The 22822-nt window shown below is 38.6% G+C and overlaps 3 protein-coding genes across 5 annotated transcripts; 2 read left to right on the plus strand and 1 right to left on the minus strand.

Moving 5' to 3' along the window:
* Positions 1-467: 467 nt before the first annotated feature.
* On the plus strand, positions 468-10958 carry mgarpa (mitochondria localized glutamic acid rich protein a). The gene is made up of 8 exons (XM_079479515.1): positions 468-619; positions 3045-3145; positions 3440-3545; positions 4164-4181; positions 5918-6271; positions 7647-9145; positions 9435-9473; positions 9655-10958. The coding sequence occupies exons 1-8, from the start codon at positions 538-540 to the stop codon at positions 9658-9660; spliced, it is 2205 nt and encodes a 734-aa protein (XP_079335641.1). The 5' UTR covers positions 468-537; the 3' UTR covers positions 9661-10958.
* A 538-nt stretch (positions 10959-11496) lies between these two features.
* elf2a (E74-like factor 2a (ets domain transcription factor)) lies at positions 11497-18729 on the plus strand. Of its 2 annotated transcripts, XM_079480449.1 has the most exons (9): positions 11497-11825; positions 12983-13128; positions 13297-13492; positions 15004-15096; positions 15216-15323; positions 15543-15623; positions 15699-15891; positions 15975-16256; positions 16438-18729. In XM_079480449.1, exons 2-9 carry the CDS (start codon positions 13054-13056, stop codon positions 16955-16957), a joined length of 1548 nt encoding a protein of 515 aa, XP_079336575.1. In that variant the 5' UTR covers positions 11497-11825; positions 12983-13053; the 3' UTR covers positions 16958-18729. The 2 variants fall into 2 exon arrangements, with proteins under 2 accessions (XP_079336575.1, XP_079336576.1); XM_079480450.1 differs by lacking the exons at positions 11497-11825; positions 12983-13128; positions 13297-13492 and adding an exon at positions 14089-14157.
* On the minus strand, positions 18476-22441 carry nocta (nocturnin a). 2 transcript variants are annotated; one of them, XM_079480453.1, is made up of 3 exons: positions 20617-21326; positions 20106-20372; positions 18476-20002 (listed from the first exon to the last, which is right to left on the minus strand). In XM_079480453.1, the coding sequence occupies exons 2-3, from the start codon at positions 20362-20364 to the stop codon at positions 19143-19145; spliced, it is 1119 nt and encodes a 372-aa protein (XP_079336579.1). In that variant the 5' UTR covers positions 20365-20372; positions 20617-21326; the 3' UTR covers positions 18476-19142. The 2 variants fall into 2 exon arrangements, with proteins under 2 accessions (XP_079336579.1, XP_079336578.1); XM_079480452.1 differs by lacking the exon at positions 20617-21326 and adding an exon at positions 22075-22441 and having other exon boundaries at positions 18482-20002.
* Between the last annotated feature and the right edge of the window lie 381 nt (positions 22442-22822).

Raw genomic sequence — 22822 nt, forward strand, 5'->3', positions numbered from 1 at the left:
ATCTTGAAGAGAGAGAGACAAAAACAACTGGGGGGAATGACCTTTTTATTGTACAGTAAAGTGCATGCACAGACCAAATTAATTACTGTCAGTATATTCGGTGTAATTGTATTCTTGTGTGATTGTCCAGACACTACATTAATTATTATAAAATATAGTGCTCTGGACAGCGTCCTGTCTTTTCAACACAGATCAGCGAAGCAATACACAGTATATACACATAGTTCTGAACAGAACACCATAAAGAAACCTTCAATGCAGATTAAAGTAGTCTAGAAGTCGTTTATTTAAGCAAGTACTATATCAAAACATGAAAACACACATTAAACAATAACGAATAATTGATGTCACCCAAATACTTGTACTGACCTCAGTGCTGTCGGATAGAGGATTTAGACATGTGGTAGATGAGAGTTTTCCCCTCCTCTCGTGCACACTCCTCCCACTTCAACTGTCCCCACACACTCGCAGTCATTCATTGAGCCTCCGTTGTACTGAGGACTCGCACCCAGATTACCTTCCGTGGCTGTCAGGATAATGTTTTCGTGCAGAGCGGCATTGCAGAGGTGTGGGCCTCTGACGCGACAGTCACTTTACCGGGCACACATCTGCAGGGATGGTGGGGTCCATTTTTTTTCTCTCTGATAGTTTCTTTTTTCTATGTTAAAACTGTTAGCAATTTTTGGAAGTGTGCTAAGACTGAAAATGTGCTTGAGTTAGACATTTGCCGTAATATTTCACAACATTCACACGGATATAATTTTATGGTAAACTTAATTTAGGGTTAAGGAGAAATGAAGGTCAGTTACAACACCGAAGCGTGCTGGTGCTTGCAAGTTTAAATGACTTGAAAGTAATGATCGTGTTTTTAGAGGCTGTCGGAGTATACACGCCTACTATACTTACACATGCGTCGTTTGACGGGAACACGGTGTACAGATCGAATAAAACACAGCTGGCTGAATGTTGCCATCTTGGAAAGGCAAACGTATACTATTATTATAGTCCAGTGTCTCGGTGGTTGCAGTATGGCGTTAGCTACGCTAAGGTCATGGGTTCGATCTCAGGGATTGTCAGAAACAAATGTATAGTACAATGTAAGTCGCTTTGGATAAAAGCGTCTGCTAAATACTTAAATGTTTGTCCATATTTTTGTTGGTACTAATTTGGTCATTGAATAGACTTTATAAACTATGAACGTGGTTCATTAATGTTTGCGCCATCAAATGCATTCTCTCTTTACTTAATGGATTATGAAACGCGAACTTGCGTTATAGGGAAATCGGTCACGATTAAATGATTGACGTTATTCGTGGGGCACTTATTTGTGACCTTCAGTATTGCAAGGGTACCATAGCAGTACGTATCCACGTGGTTGTTACGTATACGTGTGACGTGGGTAGGAAGTCGATGTTCTAGCGTTTGTTTTTTGATTAGCATACAAATATATCCAGAACGATAAATTAACAGGTTACGCATAGCTATAATAATAAATCTCCCATTAAAAGCGCGGTGCGCTCGTAAAACGAATAAAAGCATAATTTAAGACGATCACTTTATTATATGAACAAGGTTCGAGTGAAGGGCACCAAAATGTAATAAATCTAATCATACTAGCTGTATATAGGAAAATAGCCGAGAGATACAGGCTTGCTTTAAACCTTTCATTCATTCTTGCATGGTCTGATCAACTGTTCCAGTTTCAAGCTGTGAAAAATCTATTTACAGATGTATTTACCAGTGGTTACATAACTACTATGTAAGAAAGGTGTCATGATCACAGGTAGGGGTTCTCAACCTTTGTCTTCAGGGCTCCCTTTATCTATAAAAATAGTTAAAGATCCTTGTCCGCTCACAATTTATACCCAGTGAAATATTTTATAGCTTGAAATAACTATATAGAAAGATGTATGTTCCATGTAAAAATTAATAAAAAACGCTAAGAAACCCCACAGTAAATTAATTTCTGGCATTTTTAAATGCTTATTTTGTCATATTTTAAGTAACACCCTTTGGAGTTTGTTTAGGCCCACACTAGTCTAAGGTAATGTCAGAGCGGACTAATATATTGATCAGGCCGATCAATCAATAGGAGATTATTAGAAATAACCTTTAACCCAACCTGCTTTGGCCAATTAACAGAATTGACAGTTCCCTCTTCTGTGTTTTAAATTGTAGTTATTTTTCTGTAAAATACATTTTATTCCAAGTATTATTATTTATTATTTGTTCATCACTAAATTGCATTATGTGAATATACTGTATGCATTTATTTATTTAGGTTGATGACAACCTGCTCTCTAAATATAGTTATCGGTCTCAGTCAAGCAAAGCATTTCTCACTTTCTGTTGGTCTCATCCTTTGGCTTTTGAGATAGATTACCAGATTAGCTGGTATAAATAACACAGAGGTGTCTTAAACCCATTTACTCAAGACTAAACGACTGGGTTATTTTAATGAGAATATTGCAAATGCTCTGACCAAATCTCCTACTGCGCTATGCTAATGTTGGACTCATTGTGGTCCAGACATAGTTTGACTGAACTGATATTAGAGGGCACCAGGCAACTTTTTATTTAAGAAGAGTTTTGATAGCGGTCCATCCTGAAGCATATATATCAAGATATATTTGCATTCAATAGGTTTAATAGATTTGGATAATCTAGTAGTAAAATTAGTCTGAAAAATGTACATTTAGAAATATATTCTACGCTCATTAAGATTTTTATGGATTAATTGTACACATAATTTGAGTGTGGGACAGACAGGAATACAAAGGTTAATAGCAAGATGAATGCAGACGGGTATATTTATAGGAACGTAAAGCCATTGTCCAGTATCAAATCTGACAGCTCACAACCTTCCTGGGATTACCTTCGAGGTCCATCTCTGTGCCATTCACTCTTAAGATTTAAGGGGGACGAAAGTACTTTAAGCTATGTAGTCAGAATCCTTGTCATTGCTTTAAAAAAATCTTCCTTGCGATATAACATATAACCTTCACTAAAATAGCATTCAAACTCACAATTTTGTCTCTTTGCAGTCGTTCCTCGGAGGCTTATGTCGTCAGGTCGGGGTGGCTCAAGTGAAAATGTCCTTTATGCAGTTCTCTGTGGTGGAGCGTTTGCAGGATCCTTAGCATATGTAAGTTCTGTCAGAACCCAGAAAGTCATTTCAAACTATTCTAAAATTCATCATGCAAAAAAAAACAATTTTCAACAAAGATTTCTTTGGTAGGATGAGTCTATTTGATGTTGTGTAAACAGAGCAAGATTTTACTGTACATTTTGTTTGATAAAATAATAACAAATTAGAGTTTTAATGCATTGCTGAAGGTGCTAAATGAATACTCTTTTGTTGTCTTTATTAAAAATCCAATATACTGCATGTAACTCATCAGACAAATACATTTAAATAAACATGTGAAATCTGTGACAGGTCTACAGAACAATCACGACAGACCGTGACCGTTACATTGACCGCATTTCAGAAATTGAGGCTCGTCCCAAGTCTGAGTGGAAGCCCAAATCATGGCCACCCAAGAGTAAGTCTTGCTTATGGTCTAAACATATTTTACGTTCAGTATTGTTACTTGGTCCATGTAATTGTTAAGAATTACATGAGCAGTTTTAATGGTTAGTTAAGGTTTTCTAGGTTGCATCAGTAGAAATCTTTGTGTATTCAGGATGCTTACCGGCTGAACTCAATTGCCATTTTACACAACAAACTAATGCTGTTCTAATCCAGATGCCACTGAAATATGATATTGCTAGTTTAAGCATAGCTCAAATACAACAACAACAACAACATGATGTAATAATACATTATTAAAACCTGCACCTGCTCAAGTGTCTCTGGGTCAGTGCAGTAGTGTCAAACAGCTAAAAGTTTGCACCTTAGTGCACTGTCACAGTTCAGACAAATAAACTTCCAGTATAATAAATTACTTGTATCGTTTCCTGGCCTCTCTAGCATGGCTGCATAAGCCAAAATAAACACTCACTTAATGACAACAGTATTTAAATACTTTCTCATTGATATTGTCATATGAATTTAGGTACTGTTTGACCATGGATAAATGTTGGAGTGCAAGCATAATACAAAGCTTCAGTACATTCATTGACAAATTTCAAATAATAAATAAAAAACATTTTGTTTTTAGGTGGGAATGATGGTGATGGTGAGTAAAAAAATTCAACAATTTTTACATGATTACGTTTAATGTACATAATGAATTTAAATGTATGCTGTTGCTGTGTACGTAAGGCCAGATAAGATAAGATACAGTTTTCACTTAACTTTCTCTTTTGTGATATTTTCAACAAACTAAGTGTCTGTAATTTAAACATCTATGTTAAGCATGTTACTTGTCCCAAATGTAAAACCATTTGGTGAGCTTTAATAAGCATGGTCTGAAATGCAGAATGATGAATTGAGTTAAGGTGTTAATTATGATTATTTGCTCTGTTGATGTAAAGAAAACTTAACCTAAAATAGACTAGTGGGTGGAATATATTTCTGCTTGTATTTAGGAAACATGCAATGTTAAATCCCTACACTATGATTATAAAGATCTCGAGCTGGAGTAAAAAAATATACGAAAAGTGTGAAACTTATCTATAGATTTTATAAGAATTGCTGCATTTATTTATTGGTGTGGTTGGGATTGTCATGTTTAGTGAATAGCTGCCCTCATGTCCAATCATTCAAAAACCCAAGTGTTAATCAAAACTGGGTGTTACTTCTCTGGCACTGGATCACAATCGCACTCCTTTTGTATTAACATTAAAAATATTCTGTCTGCACCCCTCTGCATTTCTATTCTTTTCCAAACGTCTCTACCTGATGTCTATTTTTACTCGCTGCAGTCCAGAAAGATCTTTCCCTAGAAAGTACCACAAACTAAGAAGAAACTTACTAGTCAACTAAAATTCAAGCATCTCTTTCCTTTCTTTTCTAACCATCTGTTTGTTCTACCTCTTTCCAGTTTAACTAAATTGGACAGTCGGGCTGGTCATCTATAGTCGTCAGTTTTGGACCACTCACTCCTGAGCTACTGTGTTTATGACCCCCCTATGTGTCCCGCTTTCTTAGTTCATATTTCGGACCAAATTTCTTTTTTCCTCTATTGACTTATTTAAAATGCTGAGTTTACTGTGGTGTATTATAGTTAAAATTGTTAGTATGTTATGTAAACATTAGTTAAAGCCAGCTTTGGTAAACATATTAACAGTTCACAATGAAGCCACTTGGTGGTTATTCTGTGTTACTGGACTGTTCAGAGATGCTGTGACTGCTAACTTTGATCGGATGGTAAGGCTTGACCATCTTTGTATTTCCTCACCTGCCCATTCCTCCGTTTTGTTCCTGTTTTATTTCTCTGTTATCTTCACCCCTCCTCATCATTGGGTTTTGCATGCTGTCTGCAGTGATTTAGATTTTTGGTTCTTGTACACCCCTCTAATGGGGATTTTTATGGGGAGGTAAGATGAGCAGTGTTGTGTTTTAAAATGTGCATGTAGACATTTTATTTGGAACCGCCCATGTTTTCAGCTGTCCTGAAGTCCTGTTAGTTAGTTGCAGTGCTAGGCAGATTTTTCATTCATAATGTCACATGGGTTTGACCAAAATTGTACTATAGTGTAGTCATTTTGAATAATGGCAATTGTATTTCAAATGCTATGGTTATTTGCTAGTTAGGGCCTAGGAAAAAACTTTGTTGTTTAGACAAATGTTTTTAGACTTTAATAGCAATGGTTGATTTGGTGTTTTATATTTTAATGTTATAAATTTTAGCATAATCCATTTAATTAAATCCTTTTCAAGATCTTTTTTATCTCTCATCATCTTATCAGAATGTTTGCTGGAATATGGAAGCATAGCTTGCTGAGTGGTTTTCTGTTATCTGTTGTTTAGAAGCCAGTGAGGCAGAGGAAGCAGAGGCAACAGAAACTGCAGAAAGTGCATCTGAGGAACCTGTGGCTGCTGCTGCGAATGAAAATGAGGCAGAGACTGAGGTGTTGATGGAAACAGCCCAGGTCAGCAAAAAACATGCTGAGTCTCTGGAGCCTGTTGTGGAAAAGGTTGCCGAGATGGTCGCAGAGACTGCAGAGGTGATCGCCGAGGTGGCGGAGGTTGTTGCAGAGACCGCGGAGGAGGTAGGGACGGTGGCACAGGAAGTGGAAAAGGTCGCACAGGAAGTTGAGGCTGCAGCAGAGGCAATTGTAGCTCCGGTCATCCAAGCTGAAGAGCCTGCATCAGAGAGCAATGGTACGCCACCGGCCTCCCAAGATGAGGCAATAACTGATGCCTGAGAGGCCCATGGGTACACAAACACGCACATACAATTCATGACTCTAATGTTTCATATAGAACAATTTACAGTCATCCCTCAAGTGATTAAAAAAATTCAGATGACACAACAATTTATTACTGTAAAAGAAGGTTCAGAGAGTCTATACTTAGATTCTTAAATTCCAAATACTTTAAGGAGCTCAGCAGGTTTTAATCCTTGATGCTTGAATCTTGAATAAAGTCATTTTACTAAATGGCAGAAACCCTATTATGTACGTATATGGGTATGTTTCTGTAATATAATGGGTATTGGCAGAACATTTAAAAAGGAATAGATATTGTCTTGGTCGTGCAATTTATAAGGTTATATTAATAACTTTTATCCAGTGTAGATATTTAAATATTAAACTACTGTGAGAATCTAAAGTTGCTGCCTTTTCCGAAATATGACCAAACATTCCACCACATATGCTTTTCCTCTTCACAATCAAATTCTGTTTATTCATTACTTGCATTGTTTTCAATCATGATCTTATCAACCGTTTATAAACCTCTTGTAACTTTTACCTCTGGTTTGCCTTACCTGTTTAAACAATGACCGTTTTATTCTGTGCTTCTCTGCCAGATATCACTTGGATGGTACACACCAATTGATGTTGTGAAATCTCATACTTTAAATCTAACTGTGAGTCTTTTGCACCCTAGTTACTATGACAGATATATTACTTTAGTAGTTTTCCCTTTGTAGTCCTCAGTATGAACAAACTTGCATGTGTATGTAATCAACCAAAGTGTTCATTTACTTGGAAAATTGCAACTGTGTAATTTAATTGATTAAAAAAAGAATGAGAGATTTTTGAAGCCATCTAATAAAATTATTGATAAGTATCAAAGATATTCTGTCTTCCTTTTTTTTAACAGTTCTGCTCTTGCAAAATGTAATAATACCTAATCAACAATGTTAAAAATGCCTAATTTAGTTTTTGATCATTCCTACTGAAATATCATCATGGCACAGTAGTATCTTTAAAGTATGTGGTATGTCCCTTTCTAAGTGATATTTGGCAGTAAAGCCTCTATGTATAATCTAAATAATGGTAAACTTAAAACACTCACATTCCTTCACGGTGTTATTTTTCGTGATGATGGATTTTTTAAGTACATTAAGTCTTATTTTTCATCTTTTAATATGTATGTTTGTGTCCTGAAATCTATCTAGGATTTAAAACAAAATTCACACACTTTATGTGCCTCTATCTATACAGATAAGAAAGTTAAAAACCTCTGCATGTATATAATTAATTTAATATTCCATTAATTTAAGCTCTTTGGGTGGCGTTGTGTTTTGCAGTTGCACAGTCAAGCCCAGTAACCCCAGAAATATTGGAGATGGCTGCTGCCTCTGTGCTTGAGGTAATTCCTGTGGAATATGTGTCAGTGGAGGACGTGAGTGCTGGTGCAGAGACTCCAGTGCAAACTGAAACCGCACTAGAGAAGCCCACTCAGGTCTCTGTTACTGGTTCACTCTGTAACTCATTTGCTGCAGAGGTCACATCTGTTGAAACACCAGTATCGCCACAAGAGCCACTAGTTGCAGAGGAGGTATCTGTTGCCTTGGTTGCAGAGGAAGCACCTGTTTCCCCAATGATAGAAGAGATCTTAGCAGCAGAGAAGGATGTGTCAGGTGATTTACCAGTAGACTCCGAAGAGGCGCCAGGTTCCCCAGAAGCAGAGATATCAATTACCCCAGTGACAGAAGAGACACCAGTTGATGCACCAGTAGCTGAGGAGGCACAAGTTAATGCCCAAGTAGCAGAGGAGGCACAAGTTAATGCCCGAGTAGCAGAGGAGGCACCAGTTGCCCCGGTAGTAGAGGAGGCACCAATGACCCCATTAGCAGAAGAGGCACCAGTTGCCCAAGTAGTAGAGGAGACACCAGTAGCAGAGGAGGCGCCAGTTGCCCCAGTAGCAGAGGAGGCACTAGTAGCAGAGGAGACACCAGTAGCAGAGGAGACACCAGTTGCCCCAGTAGTAGAGGAGACACCAGTTGCCCCAGTAGTAGAGGAGGCACCAGTAGCAGAGGAGGCACCAGTTGCCCCAGTAGCAGAGGAGGCGCCAGTTGCCCCAGTAGTAGAGGAGCCGCCGGTTGCACCAGTAGCAGAGGAGGCACCAGTTGCCCCAGTAGTAGAGGAGGCACCAGAAGCAGAGGAGGCACCAGTTGCCCCAGCAGCAGAGGAGCCGCCAGTTGCACCAGTAGCAGAGGAGGCACCAGTTGCCCCAGTAGCAGAGGAGGCGCCAGTTGCCCCAGTAGTAGAGGAGCCGCCGGTTGCACCAGTAGCAGAGGAGGCACCAGTTGCCCCAGTAGTAGAGGAGGCACCAGAAGCAGAGGAGGCACCAGTTGCCCCAGCAGCAGAGGAGCCGCCAGTTGCACCAGTAGCAGAGGAGGCACCAGTTGCCCCAGTAGCAGAGGAGGCGCCAGTTGCCCCAGTAGTAGAGGAGGCACCGGTTGCCCCAGCAGCAGAGGAAGTACCAGTTTCACCAGTATCGGAAGAGGCACCAGAAGAAGCTCCACTTCTTGCAGTAGTTAAAGAAGTCATTGCTGAAAGTCCAGTTGTGGAAGTCACAGAAAGTGTGGTTGAACCAGCTGTTGTAAGTGAAGTGGTGGTAGAGACATCAAGTGGACCTGATGGTTTGAAAGAGTCTGTTTCTGCTGAATCGAAGCAAGATTACATAGTGGTTATCTTGGAAGGAGCTCCCAAGACAGAAAAGAAGCCCAAGGTCCTAGGTATATCCCCCATGACTGGCAAGATCATCCCAGCCCCTGAAGATGAAGTGGAGGCTTTGGGTCAGGTAACATGTAATCTACATTAAAAAGGGTGTCATTATTCACTGAATTAATGATGTTTGTAAATTTAAAGCTGGATTTACAAAATGGCGTAGAAATTGTCAGAATAGTAATTCATAAGAGAAAGGTGAATTTGTATTAGAGTGAATAATGGATTTATCAGAGACGATGGTGAACAGAATGAAGAAATAGAAAGGAGTCTCATTTATTTATTTATGTACTAATTTTTAAATGTATTATTTAAGCTTGCCTGATGCTTTAAACAAGATCTATAATATGTTTTATCATCTATAGGGCAAGTACAGATACATTCATAAAGCTGAGGAGCTTAAGGTAAAAGCATTTTGGTTACAATTTCATTTCATTTTTATATTTGTTTCTTTTTGGGTGGTGGATTTTATCTTTGTTCTCAAACAAATACATTTTTTGATAACTTTAGTGTGTAATACCTTATTTAAAATATGCTGTATACTGATATAGTCATATTTTCTGTTTTGCAATGTCTTTATTGCAGTTGTGAGAGGACAGATATCCTGGGATTGTAAACTGGTTCCTTGAAGAAGAATGAAAAAATAGTAATGTGCCTTCCCTGTTACCTTCCTCCTTTTACTTTGAGCTCACCTTCAATGTGGCACTATGTATTTAATGCATTTTCAGCTTTGATCCAAACACTAGGCCCAGACTGTCTTTCAACGATACCTCCACTGACACTGAAACAATTGCATCACTCATACAGGTTTCTTTAACATTATCTATGAAAAAATGTGATCGATTCTGACGTACATTTAGACATTTTAAGTGATACTCCACCCTTTTCCTAGTAAGTTGCTGAGCCTATTATAATCTAGTTAACTCTACCTCAAACCTCACACTAGTAGGACAGGTTTCTAATTGCCATGTCAGTAGTTACTATACCAGCAGGGTAGCAATTTCCAAACAAAGACACTGCCTTACCTGCATGATAGTCACTTACACTTCCTTTTATGCTATTTTGGGTTAAAGTTATTTATACATTTTCAGTATTTTTTTATACCTCTACCTCAGTTTGAACAATGTCCAATTTACAAACTCTGTTTAAATGCAATAACAGTATTTCATCAAAAATACATTTTTCACTTCCAAAATCAGTATTGAGGTACCAATGAAATTGTGACACAACAATGTGAAAATGTGACGTGTTGCAAATGTTAATATTATTAATAAATTACAATATTATCTTGTAACAAATTGCATTTTAACATTAATTTCAAATGTCAGGAATTACAACATGATCTAAACACTGTGCTGCTGCTACTTCTTCCTCTTGTGTTCCTGTTCTCTTTCAGGTGGTTCATTAATTGTCATCACATCAGTACTAAGATTTCTGTGGTTATATAATATCTTGTTACACAAGTCAGTTTTTCTTTATAGCATGAAGAAACACCAAAGTTACATTTTGATACCATCTTGATCCAAATTTGCAGCTTATGTAACAGCCGAGGCAATATTCTGATTTGATTTCTGATTTGATAGTGTATGGCTATTTAATGAACAGTTTCATCTCCACTTATTTCGATTCTAATAAACATGTTTAAATATATGAGGGGAAATTAAGGTCAAATAATAATTAAAAGATAAAACATTATATAATACAGACAATTAGCCTAATACATTTTCATACATGTTTTAAAAGGGACCTTTACACAAATAATGTGAAGTTTAAATATCACTTTTAGTGTTGTTATTTTATGGCTCGAGGGATGTGATGTGTTATGTTTGTTACTTTCACTCTAGACTGTATGCCTGGATCTGTGACTAAAATGTGAATCTGTATCTGAGAAAATAAAGAAAACAAATGAATGAATTCTTTTTAAAATCATTATCATTTCCATGTACTTAAAGTGATAGTTCATCCAAAAATATAAATTCTGTCATCATTTACTCGCCCCTTTCTCATTTCAAATATGTATGACTTTATTTCTAGATTACTAGATATTTTGTAAAATGTTGTTAACTGGACCCCATTCACTTGCATTGGGTTTTGTGTCCATACAATAAAAGTCAATGGGGTCCAGTGCTGTTCGGTTACCAACTTTCTTCAAAATATCTTATTTTGTGTTGTGCGGAAGGAAGAAAATCATGGTAGTTTGAAATGACAAATGATGACAGAACTTTTATTTTCTCTTTTCTCCCACTTTAATATACTGTGTGCGCGTGCACGCATTTTATCTTGCACTTATTAAACGTATTTTTCTTTGACTTTGATACTATTCGTACTGCGATATCAAAAATAGTAGATGTATGTAATTATCATGGTACATTTTAATTATATTAATTCTTTGAGCTTATTGAAATTTGAGCGCGCGCGCGCACTTTGGACGGGCGTGTGACGTCACGGGTGGTTGCTGCGCAGTTCGTCAGTCCGATCCTGTTAACTGGAGGCCAAAAACCAGCGACGCAAAACATTGCAAACGAAACCAAAGCAGCCTGCAAACTCGCATCTTTCCTTTAAATGTTAGATTACTTAAATAGACGTATATCTATTTCATGCATGCTTGCGCTTCATTGGTGAGTATCCTGCGCAATTTGAGCAGCTTTAGCGTTATCCATTCCATCTGTCATTAGCATGATTAGCATGCTAACCGTATGACAGAGTGCATTCAACCGGCCTAAATTGGTCCAAACGACAAGAAACAACGATTAACGGTAAGATATTGTGACTTATCCCACCAAACCAATCATTCGTATTTAAAGAAATTTCATTTCGACCATTATAAGCTGTGTAGGTTGTTTTGGCGGTTTATGTTTATTAGGTTTGACGCAGCTGTCTGATCCATACTTGGTTTTAGATAACGTTAGTATTTGTAAAAGTGCATTCGTTTGTGTTGTTTTTCTGCACACGGGTCATTAACTTTGGAAATGCAGATGAATGCGTTGGATATATACAATCATTCTGCGAGAGAACAACTGGGTTGTTGAAAGGAGAAGTTGAATAATAACAGACCCTACTCGGTACAATGTTTATGCAAGCAATGTTTTATTATTTTAAATACGAATTGTGACACAAAAAAAGGTGAAACGAGCCATATACGGACGTATTATTAAAAACGTTTAGTTGTTCACTAAAAATGGCCTCTGACCCCTTTGCAGCTGTATTCCATGATTCTAAAATCTATATCCTGTACTGATGTGTTTGCAGGACGGAATGTCAAAATATAATTCAAGGCCAAAAAACTCAAACATCATATTTTGTCTTCGAGTTATAAAATGTTTTGGTGTCAATGATTTAGCTGTCTGTTCAAGTGGAGGTGTTAACTACATGGTTAATGTTCTTATCTGGTATAAATGACGGAGGGAAACACATCTGCAGGGCACAACTCGCTTTATTCTTCTTAAAAAAAAGACTTTGACATTCCGTTTGTATGGCTGTTTCCCCAACAGGATACACACTTCTTCAGTTTTCTTGTTTTGTTTTCTGCATTTGTGGATTTATTGCCTAAAGATCTGCCCGTGAACATAATGAGCATCTCCGAGTAGCTGCTTCCTATATAAATACGATATCCCACCCAAATCTCTTTCTTATACAAAATACTTTTCGTATGCTTATGTGTGGTTTCAGTGTTCCAATGTGATACTTCCATTAAAAATTACAAGCATTGTAACTGATCCCTGCCCTCAACCACAAAACAAACATGTTACATTTGTGAATATTATTGCAGCATATCCCAATAAATGTATAAGAAAAAAACCCATATCAAACTGGCTTTCCCAATAAAAGATTAAAAAATTACTTGCCATAGTTTTATCGATAGTAGGAGCCAATAAATTAAGGTTACATATTAAGTATATTTTTTTCTTCTCAGGCTGTGACATCACTCAAGGTCATCAGCAGGGACCAGTGAATATTTGCAGTTTTGACACAGAGGAATGAGTCATGACCTCAGTGGTGATTGTAGATGGAGGAGGGAATATACTGGAGTATGTTGCTGGAGATGAGGAGGCACAGCAGGTGACATTTGCACTACAAACACACAAGGGCTAAATAATGACCATGTATTGAAATAGCCGTTCATATGTAATCGTGAACCGTAAGCACGCACGTAATGTGAATATAAGAAAACACTAATTTTAAACAAGTGCAAAATCCTTAATTGAAAGATTTCTGTTTCATTGCCAGGAGGTTTGTCCTGAAGGGGTAGAGACTGATGGAGAGAATGAGTGTCCTGCCGTGATAGTGGAGCAGGTGAATAGTGCAGAAGTGGAGCAGTGCTATGCTGCTCAGGTATTGGTCTATGATGATCAGAATACCTATATGGTCCAAGATGTGGCTGAAGAACAAGTTGTGGAGACGGAGTTGCAAGAGATGGAAGCAGGTGAGCAATAATTCTACAGCCTTCAAGAACATGTACAGCTGGATGTATTAGTGTACATATGATTTGTGTGTTGTGTCTGGTTGGATAGCCAGTCAGAGTATAAACGGATGTGCCTCTGTTTTTGAGTGTTTGTAGATTTGTATGATCTAATCTGATGTGTAATTATTTGGAAAATAAAAAGAGCCCTCTATCACTTTGCAGTTTCAAGTTAACTGCAAAGGTTTTGTAATGATGAACATCTTTCACACAACCAAAACTGTATAAGAAATATGACTCTAGGGAGGGATAGGAGATACCAACATAAACAGCTAAAGAGAGACATCTTGTGGCCTTTAGCGGAAATTGGAGAAGATCGAGAAGGAAAAAGTATATGTACATTGAGAATATTTAGTACTTGTGTATTGTATTATTGTTTTTGTAGTTGAGAAGAAAACCGCCTGGCGTTTTTAATAACTTGTATTCTAAGATAGAAAATATGTCATTGGAAACGCATACTTGAATCTTGTAAACGCTAAAACGTATTAAAAACAATATAGTTAAACATGATGAATCACGTGATTTGGGGTAAAGAGCGCTTGCCTCATGTAGAGGTAAATGATGCAAAAACGCTTGAGTGAGAAACCAGGAAGTGAAAAGCTGTCGTGGATCCGCTGCGCCAAATTCAAGTAACATTAAATAATTGATATCCAGTTAGTTTTAACGACATAGTTATTTTGCATTTGTAAAATAATCATCGTTTTTGTATTTCATTTTTGTTTTGTTTGCTACGGTATGTTTGTTTTATGTTGTTCATTCTAGCGGATGGATGCTAGTGACTGTCGGAAACCAGGAAGTGTGTTTGTTTTCTTTTTCGCTTCTCGGGCACGTTGTTCGCTATAGTGTTTGTAACTTAATTCGCAGAAATATTGTGTTTCATGGTTGACAATTGTGAAAAAAATGTTTTAAATAAGCAGTTTATTTTCTTTACGATATGATTGTCCGTCCCTATTACCTAACGGTTCTGTTTTTCATTGATGACATTCGAGATTAACCAAAGTTATGCACGAATTTACTTTTGCGAATTGTTTTAGTATTGCATTGTGCTCGAAGCAAGTCTACAGTAAAAAGCAAATCATATTTGTTATCGATGTCGAGAAATATAATTGTAAACCTTGCTTTGTGCAATATTTGATTTGTTTATTAATAAGAAATTCCCTTTTGTTTGTGTTCAGTTCAGGGCGGAAGTGTTTTATGGGCGTTGAGTGACAGCTTACCTGACCAGTCGTTGCTACTGCTCTTTCGCTAGCTACAGTTTAGCCAATGAACGAAGAGCTATGAAAATTTGGATACTAGATGAACAAAATAAGCACATAAATGCAAATAAACATTCTATTTCATTATTTAGGCTAGCTTTCTATCAAAACAATTCATAATAATAAGCATTACTTGTTAAGCTTATGTTCCACAGTTAGTAAAACTTTTCTGAATGTGTTGTTATTAGTGTCAAGAAGAACTTTTTTTCTCGTTCATAGTGGAGGACTCGGTACATGACAAAACGATTGAAGCAGCCGAAGCACTGCTGCACATGGATTCACCAGCCAGTCTGCAGGGGGATCGCAGCGCAGGTGTGTGATTACACGCAGGCCTAAAATGTACTGCATATCCTGTTGTGGCACTCCTGTTGCTTTACTTGAATAAAAACAAGCATAGTTAGTAAGTAATAATCAAGTTCTTATCTCTGCAGAGGAGCTTTTATCTGAGGTGGAAGTGGAGGTGAGAACTGAGGATATAGGACCTGCTACAAATGACATTGTTGTTCTGCAGCAGACAGAATTACTGAAGAAGAAAAGAGGTAAACAATAGAGATTTTTAAGCATAAGTTGGATGGTTTTTTTCATCGATCCTACTCAAGTATATACATTTTTTTTACATCAACCCCGCTGCAAAATGGGCACTTTTAGCTTTGTTTTTTTCTCAGATTTCATTTCTAAATGATTTTAATTTCCCAATGGTAATTAATTCATAAAATGTAATTAATAAAACATGTAATATGTGCAATGTTCTCCATCAGGACGAAAACCTAGAACTCCCCGAAATTGCGCCGATGGTTCACTGGATCTGGTCTATAAGAGGAAATCAAAGGATAGCAAGGGTAAATGTTTCTGTTTACTTGTATGTGTAAGATAATCTTTTCCAGGGTGCAAAAATCCTAACGTGTGTTTTCTAGGCTCGACTACTTATCTATGGGAGTTCCTGTTGGACCTCCTGCAGGATAAGGAAACTTGTCCAAAATACATAAAGTGGACTCAGAAAGAGAAGGGCATTTTCAAGCTTGTCGATTCCAAAGCAGTGTCTAAATTATGGGGCAGACATAAGAATAAACCTGACATGAACTATGAAACAATGGGGAGAGCACTCAGGTAATGTTTCGTCTGTTGTTTCAGATACCTAGATTTACTTTCTTGAAATGATACCAGTGGAATTAACATACTGCTTTATATAGGTATTACTACCAGCGGGGCATTTTAGCAAAAGTAGAAGGCCAAAGACTCGTGTACCAGTTTAAGGAGATGCCGAAAGATATTGTCTTCATAGATAACGACGACGATGACAGCATTGATGAAGGCCAGAAAGAAACTCCAGCTGGAGTTAATCGCAACAATCAGAAGGGGAAAGTGGAGGTGGTCTCCTCTACTGCTGTGCCTAAAATCTTCAATCTAACCTCAGGACAAGATGCATTTATTACCCTGCAGCAGTCGACAGCCAACACAGCGACAGCCCCCGGGTATGATATTAAGATATGTTATTATTTATCTAGGTGTCTTCATTACAAAATCAATTTTGTTTTTGAGAACAAAAATAAGTAATTTAACTTCGATATTTAATTTCGGCAATGATCATCTTAATTGTTTGATTTCCTAGTTCTAGATGAAGTGTTTGATCCTTTGTTCTTCATTATTTTGTAGGACGGTACGTTTTGCCATGCAAGTCCCTTTTCTCATGACATCACAGGGTCAGAAAGTCTCCACTGTAGCTGTCAACTCTCCCACTGTTCGCCCTCAATTCCTCCCTGCTTCCAGCTCACTCATGGGAGGCAAAGTGCTTCTCCAGGCTGTGCCGACACTAGTACCAGCGCAGGGCCAAAGCGGCGAGAGAATCACCTTGCAGCTCATCACCCTTCCCACTGTACCAGGCAAGGCTGGCACTCCCATTACACTGAGCACGCTTTCCCCTGTGACCGTGCCAACCACCAACACCCACGTTCTGAAGCTTGCTGTCCCCTCTAACATGGCCGCACCTGGAACCTCGGCTCCAGTTACTATGGTGACCACACAGCCAGCTGTGACTGTGGTGCCGAACAAACAGCCTGCAATGTCTCTACAGGATGTAACTATTGTAAAGGTCGAGACTTCTGAAGTTACTGTTGACAGTTCTGCAGGGACCACTGCAGTAACACAGACAATCCCCACAAACACACAGAGCTGAGTAAACATTGACTTCCTGCGAAATATACACAGGAACCAATAACAGCACTTGTAATGCAGATACTGATAGTGAAAGTTGTAATAAATAAGGGTCTTGGAATGGTGGCTGTGTCTCGTGTGAAATGGATGATCCAGCACTACAGCTCAGACACTCCCCAACACTATAACCACCGTGCATAGCATCAAACCTGGGCTTTTTTCTTTCTTTCCTTGCGTTAATCTATTCAAGTCTTGCTTTATTATAGCAAAGTGTCTGTGCTGTGATGCTGTAGGAATGAACTTCAATTGGTGCTAAAGATTGTAAATCACATGGGTGAAAAGAGGCTGCCAGCTGAGTTGCTTGTGCTCACCTGGAGTATGTGAGAATCTGTGCATATACATACATCGCTGTGGTAGTGAATGATAAAAACAACAAGCCGCCTTAGGTCACCTTTCTCCTTCTCATTATAATTTTTTTCTGTAAATATGAGATTTTTTATATTTTATACCAGGAAGTGTTTTTCACAGTTCAAAGAGAACTGTTTTCCGAAGGACATTACATTTTTGTGTTTGTTTAATTTCAATCTTTCAAAATAATTTTCTCATGTTTCTCCACTGTGTCTTTTTTGTGTACCATGCATCCGTGGCTTTGTACATTGCGAATCATTTTTGTTCATCATACATGTACAGAAAAGGAAAGAAAATGTCTGAAATACAGTCAATTGAATATTCAATATATGAAGCATATATTTTGTTGTATTCTTATGCTAAAACGTATCCAAGTAGATTTAAATATAGAAAACAAATTATGCAAAAAAAAATTACCAGCTTTGTTTTTGTTTCATTTTGTGTGCAAAAAGTAATTTTGTTAACTGATCTTCATGACCTTATAAAGTTGACCATCTTTTTCAGGTCATATGACCTATATTAGTATTGTCATGAGTGTGATCATAAATATATTTTGTTGGACCTTTGGTAATAAAGTCACTTCAGTACTATTGTTTTGTTGAAACTATTGAAACACCAAGTCTGTTAGCATCCATTTCTGAATATAACTGTCCCTAAATATACAGCTTAATGTTCATTTGAGAGACTTTATTATCTGTGACTTATGTAATATTTGCCAGAGCTCTGTTAGTGTTTGCGGTGATGTAGAGCAAAGCCTTTCGCAGAGTTTTAGCAATCCGATTGGCTCAGATGTAGACCAGAATAGAATAATTTGCCATTGTCTTTAGGACAGTCTTAGAAAACAGCGAGACGTTTCCAAGAAAGAACGAAATTGTTACATTCAGCAAGTCAAATCACTGTCGTGTGTTTTCTCTGTTTAAGATGTTATAATTTATGCTCATATAGGAATAGCTTTGAACCGCTTGCCACTGTACTTGAAGGAATATGGCAGGGGACTTTCATAACTCTTATATGACCGCATCAGGGTGATCTAGTTTGCAGGGTAGCATTGCATTCAATACTCTCATTATAGTGGAGTGAGCTGAATCTAATAAGAGATCCTTTTCTTCAAATTCTCTCAGGCACAAGTTTTGTATGCAACTTTTTGCCAAACTTTATTCGTCACTTATATGAATGTGTCCTATAAGAAAAATATATCCCATTACATCTTCAACTAAATGCATTCCCTCAGGAGGATTTGTTAAGTAAATTTGTCTGAACATTCTATCTGTATGCATTTAAAATAAATTACACTTTTCTGAACTCTTACTGTCTATCAATACAGATGGAAAATCCCACCTAACTGTTCCAAACAGCTTTAAAAATAAAAAGAGACCACATCCATTCAAAATGTGTTACACTTTTATATTATTTTCCATTTGCAAACATATTGGTGATTACAATAATTTAAAGGAGAAACAGTCATATAAATATAAACTTCTTTTCATGTGTGCTACTGTTTCAAGAAATGTGTGTCTTCCTGAGATCATGATATCATTCAGCACATAATAAATGACAGACTATTGCACAACCTCTGTATTACAAACAATAAAAGCATCAGTAATGTCCATCCAGGAAAATAAATGCATTTACATCAGTCCATCAGAAGTGTATTAAGACCTTTTTCAGCAGGTACACATAAGGGTTATGTGAATGACATAATATACATTCTAATACAAATGTAATGCATTCAGACAAACACTCACACATGCTCTAGGAATGTCTCTGGAAAACTATTGAATAGCACTAATGATTGACAGCTACATAAGCCTATGAGGCTGCTCATTGAAGCTGAGGTCACACACCAGAGACAGATGGTCAGAGGGGTAATGGTAAGAGGGAAGCCGGTCTGGCCCAATCTGCTCTTCACTGGGTATCTTCAGCACAGCATCCACACGGAACGCTCTTTCCGTGTACCAAATGTAGTCCAACGTGGAGCAGCTCTCTCCGCTAGGACGGATCTTCCAACTAGTATAAGGCGGTTCTGTAGTCCCGTCCTCACTAAGACACTTGTACGCACTGTCCAGTCCCAGTGGGGACGTCATGAAGCGTCTATACACTTCCTCGCTTGGCTCAGCGTTGAAATCTCCACATACCACCAATGGAATTCCTTCCTCCTGGTCCATCTCTGGACAAGACTGAGTGGTGATGTTACAGAGCTGCTGGAGGAGATGAGCCCCTTGTGCACTCCGAAATGCCTCCCACCCGCTCCGGGCTTTCAGATGAGTTACTGCCACACAGAAGACTTGTCCCGTGAGCCTACAGCGAAGCGTAGCCACAATGGCCACCTGGTTGGTCTTGTGCATCATTGCGGACAGTCTGAGGTGGTTGGTTTGGAGCAGCTGGAAACGTTGGCGGTTGAAGAACAGAGCGCATCCATCTGGACCATTGTTGTTGTGAACATCCAAGCAGGGGGAGCACGGCTTGGGGCAGAAGCTGCTTTGATAGCCCAAGCTGGCTAATACAGGCTGGAAAGTGTCAAAGTAGTGATCCACCTCCTGCAGGCACAGCACGTCTGGTCTGTATGTAAGGATCTCTTCTAAAATAAGATATTTTCTCTCAGACCAGTTTAAGGCTTCCATCGGACAACGCACAAAACCGTCCTTTCCTTCACCTAAAGCTGTAGACATATAACAATGAAAATTATTTATTAAGATCACATTTAAAGCAACAAAGATGGAGCTAAACATTCATTCAAATACATAAGGAGTCAAAATATGTACCTTGCGCTAAAATGTTCCACTGCATAATGCGAATGGGTTCATTCTGCAGCGAGCTGGCTCGGATCTTCATAATGTCCCGGTGCAGGCGAGGAGGACGATTCCTCAAAACCTCTTCGCATTCACGCAAGAGGGCATCCCGGTCAGCCTGCTCGTATTCGTAGTCGTCGCTATCCACATGTGGGTCTGCCAGCGGAGCACTGCTCAGAGTCTGAGCCAGAGAACTGAAGAGTCTACTACTGCTGCTGCTGCTGCTTCCCATCTGACACGCTACAGAAACACATACAAACAATATAACACCTTACATACGCACAATTTACATACAAATCTAGTGTGTTGAAATTGTGACCCGACAACCTTTCGTAGTACACTAGTCTTAGTAGTAGTGATGATAGCATAAACCAAACACTAAAATCATTTGAAAACATTCTTGCCTTATCCCCGTTTGTGGTTCACACAGTCAAATCAAACATTTAGGTCTAATATTTGTCTTAAACACACATCTCAACACTACCTCTTGTTATCTTCTTTTCCTCCTAATGTCTTTGTTCTCAGATGCAAGCAAACTAATAATGTCGTGTCTTTGATTACAAGAAAATCCAGTCAATGCGATCCAATGGTGATCCAATGCCAGAGAGAGAACATCAGCATCCTCCCATTCAGCTTAAATCACTGTCTTCTGGCATGTGCGAAGATTCTGGGGTTGCGGATATGACTGTGTGTCTGTGTGTGAGCGTGCTACACAAAGAGGTTCCTGAACGAACCAGCAGCGTGCCTGTCCTTCCCCCACAATTCATTCCGAACAATGACTCATTTGAAAACCACGAGAGGGACCTGATGCATGCCTGCATAATAAGCGCACGCTAATGCTGGATTCACACGGTACGCGGCAGTCGCGTCTCTCCAGTTCGTTTTCAGAGGGAAACACGCGGTATGCGGGGAAACGCGGCTCGCAAGCGGTGCTCGTGCATTCAAACCCGGGCGTCTTCCACGGGCAAGGGTCTTGCTGCGCGCGCAGCTGAAGATACAAATATTTTGTTCTTGTGAACGGCAGCAAATATCGGATTAAAGGCGAATTCCACTCCAGCATTAGAGAACATATCTTACTTCATCTATAGATTAAAGAGTACGTCTCAGTGTAGAATTTCATTCAATAAACTCATATCACCTCAATAAATTGACCTGTTATGTATATGGAAGAGAAGGGTTCATATTTGCTTACCCAGCATGACCTGCGTGCGTACCTTTTTTTAAGCCAACCTTTGCTGCTTTGGTGATGTAACATTTGGCACGTCAAGAGATTATATCACTCTTCGATGTTTAGTATGCACAGCCTGAAACCATTGCCGTGCGAACATTAGGAGACGCTATCTGGACGCTACACTGACCTTTAGCACTGACTATCAAGTTACCTAGAAAGTACACTTGGAATAGATCCTAGTACAGAACAACAAACAAACAGTTCTTTCAGGTTGAAAATGACTATGAATGCACGGGGACATTGTTTATAAAACATTTACTGAATTAATCACATCTATTAGCTATGCATGAATAAGTAAAGCAGAGGCAATAGATAATGGGATATAATTAAACCAATTCATTTGAATACATTTCGAATGATCTGTTTGTATCTATCCCCCTTACAGGGTAAGTCATTACTTTCCAGCTCGTTTGACTACCTGACGTATTACGTTACATGAGTCACCTGCTATCGGCATTCAGGGCAGGACGAGACAGTGTGAGGAAAGAAAATGAATACAGTCCTAAAATTATGACATTTCTACTTAAATTCCGTTTGTTTAGACCGGAATGTGTAACCAATGTTCTGACATTGCGTCGAATAAAACATGAATTCCTTACCTAAAGTGCGAGCAATCTCACAATACGGAAACGTAAGTCAAACCCGTATCTACTAACCAAATTGTATAAGTAAGTACACACAAGCATGTAACAATCTTTTATAGTGCATTACCTTGTAGAACAGGAGACGAGTTTGACCTCTGTGGAGGAAGATGAGCACTTTGATGACAGTGTCGTGAATTCTTCAGCGTGACGTTTGCGGATTTATTTCGATGTGTCCCCAGTGATGAGAGACACAGGGCGGTCAGGTCTCGGTGAAGAAGCGACGAACAGCGTCGAGCCGGATGCATTCTTTCTTCGATTGACAGTCCGTAGTTTAAAGCGGTTCGACTGTTTTAAAGTTTGACTAAACCAAAAATACGTTTACTTATCTCCATGAAAATAACGTGTGAGTTGTCTCAGCCATTTAGAGACAATTTCTTGAAGCGTTAAGTTGTCTTTTTAGTGTATGGAAAAAGCCGGTATGATGTTTCATGACTTAAGAGCGACACATCGTCTATCTTTAGATAGGTGACTCCCATAGAATGATTTTTCAAATAGTGTTAATATAACTTATGAAATTAGAGTATTTCTCTGTTTGTAACATACATACTTCTATTATAATTTATATTTTTGAACAAAAATCTAAATATTTGTGTGATAAGAATATAATTATATATTGTGGTACGGTTCAACCCTACATAACTCCAAATGGTTCAGTCCTACGGCCAAGGGACAACCCGTGCTTTTAGCGAAGCAAGCCATATTAGGAGGAACGTACGCGTGTACGGCCAATCAGAATGCAGAATATGCCGAGACGTATTGGTACGCGAGTACGTAATCATCACTGACGTACACTGCACGGTTCGCGCGACCGGCCG

This window comes from Barbatula barbatula, assembly GCF_947034865.1.
Source record: "Barbatula barbatula genome assembly, chromosome: 18".
NCBI lineage: Eukaryota > Metazoa > Chordata > Actinopteri > Cypriniformes > Nemacheilidae > Barbatula > Barbatula barbatula.

Excerpts from the sequence above, each read along its gene's own strand:
- nocta (XM_079480452.1), bottom strand. The coding sequence starts at position 22,252 with ATGCATCCGGCTCGACGCTGTTCGTCGCTTCTTCACCGAGACCTGACC. Across the intron at positions 20,373-22,074 it reads CTCGTCTCCTGTTCTACAAG|CGTGTCAGATGGGAAGCAGC; the intron begins GTAATGCACTAT and ends GTGTTTCTGTAG. Across the intron at positions 20,003-20,105 it reads GTGGAACATTTTAGCGCAAG|CTTTAGGTGAAGGAAAGGAC; the intron begins GTACATATTTTG and ends ATATGTCTACAG.
- mgarpa (XM_079479515.1), top strand. The coding sequence starts at position 538 with ATGTTTTCGTGCAGAGCGGCATTGCAGAGGTGTGGGCCTCTGACGCGA. Across the intron at positions 620-3,044 it reads GGCACACATCTGCAGGGATG|TCGTTCCTCGGAGGCTTATG; the intron begins GTGGGGTCCATT and ends GTCTCTTTGCAG. Across the intron at positions 6,272-7,646 it reads GCCTGCATCAGAGAGCAATG|TTGCACAGTCAAGCCCAGTA; the intron begins GTACGCCACCGG and ends TGTGTTTTGCAG.
- elf2a (XM_079480449.1), top strand. The coding sequence starts at position 13,054 with ATGACCTCAGTGGTGATTGTAGATGGAGGAGGGAATATACTGGAGTAT. Across the intron at positions 13,129-13,296 it reads GAGATGAGGAGGCACAGCAG|GAGGTTTGTCCTGAAGGGGT; the intron begins GTGACATTTGCA and ends TTTCATTGCCAG. Across the intron at positions 15,624-15,698 it reads GAAATCAAAGGATAGCAAGG|GCTCGACTACTTATCTATGG; the intron begins GTAAATGTTTCT and ends TGTGTTTTCTAG.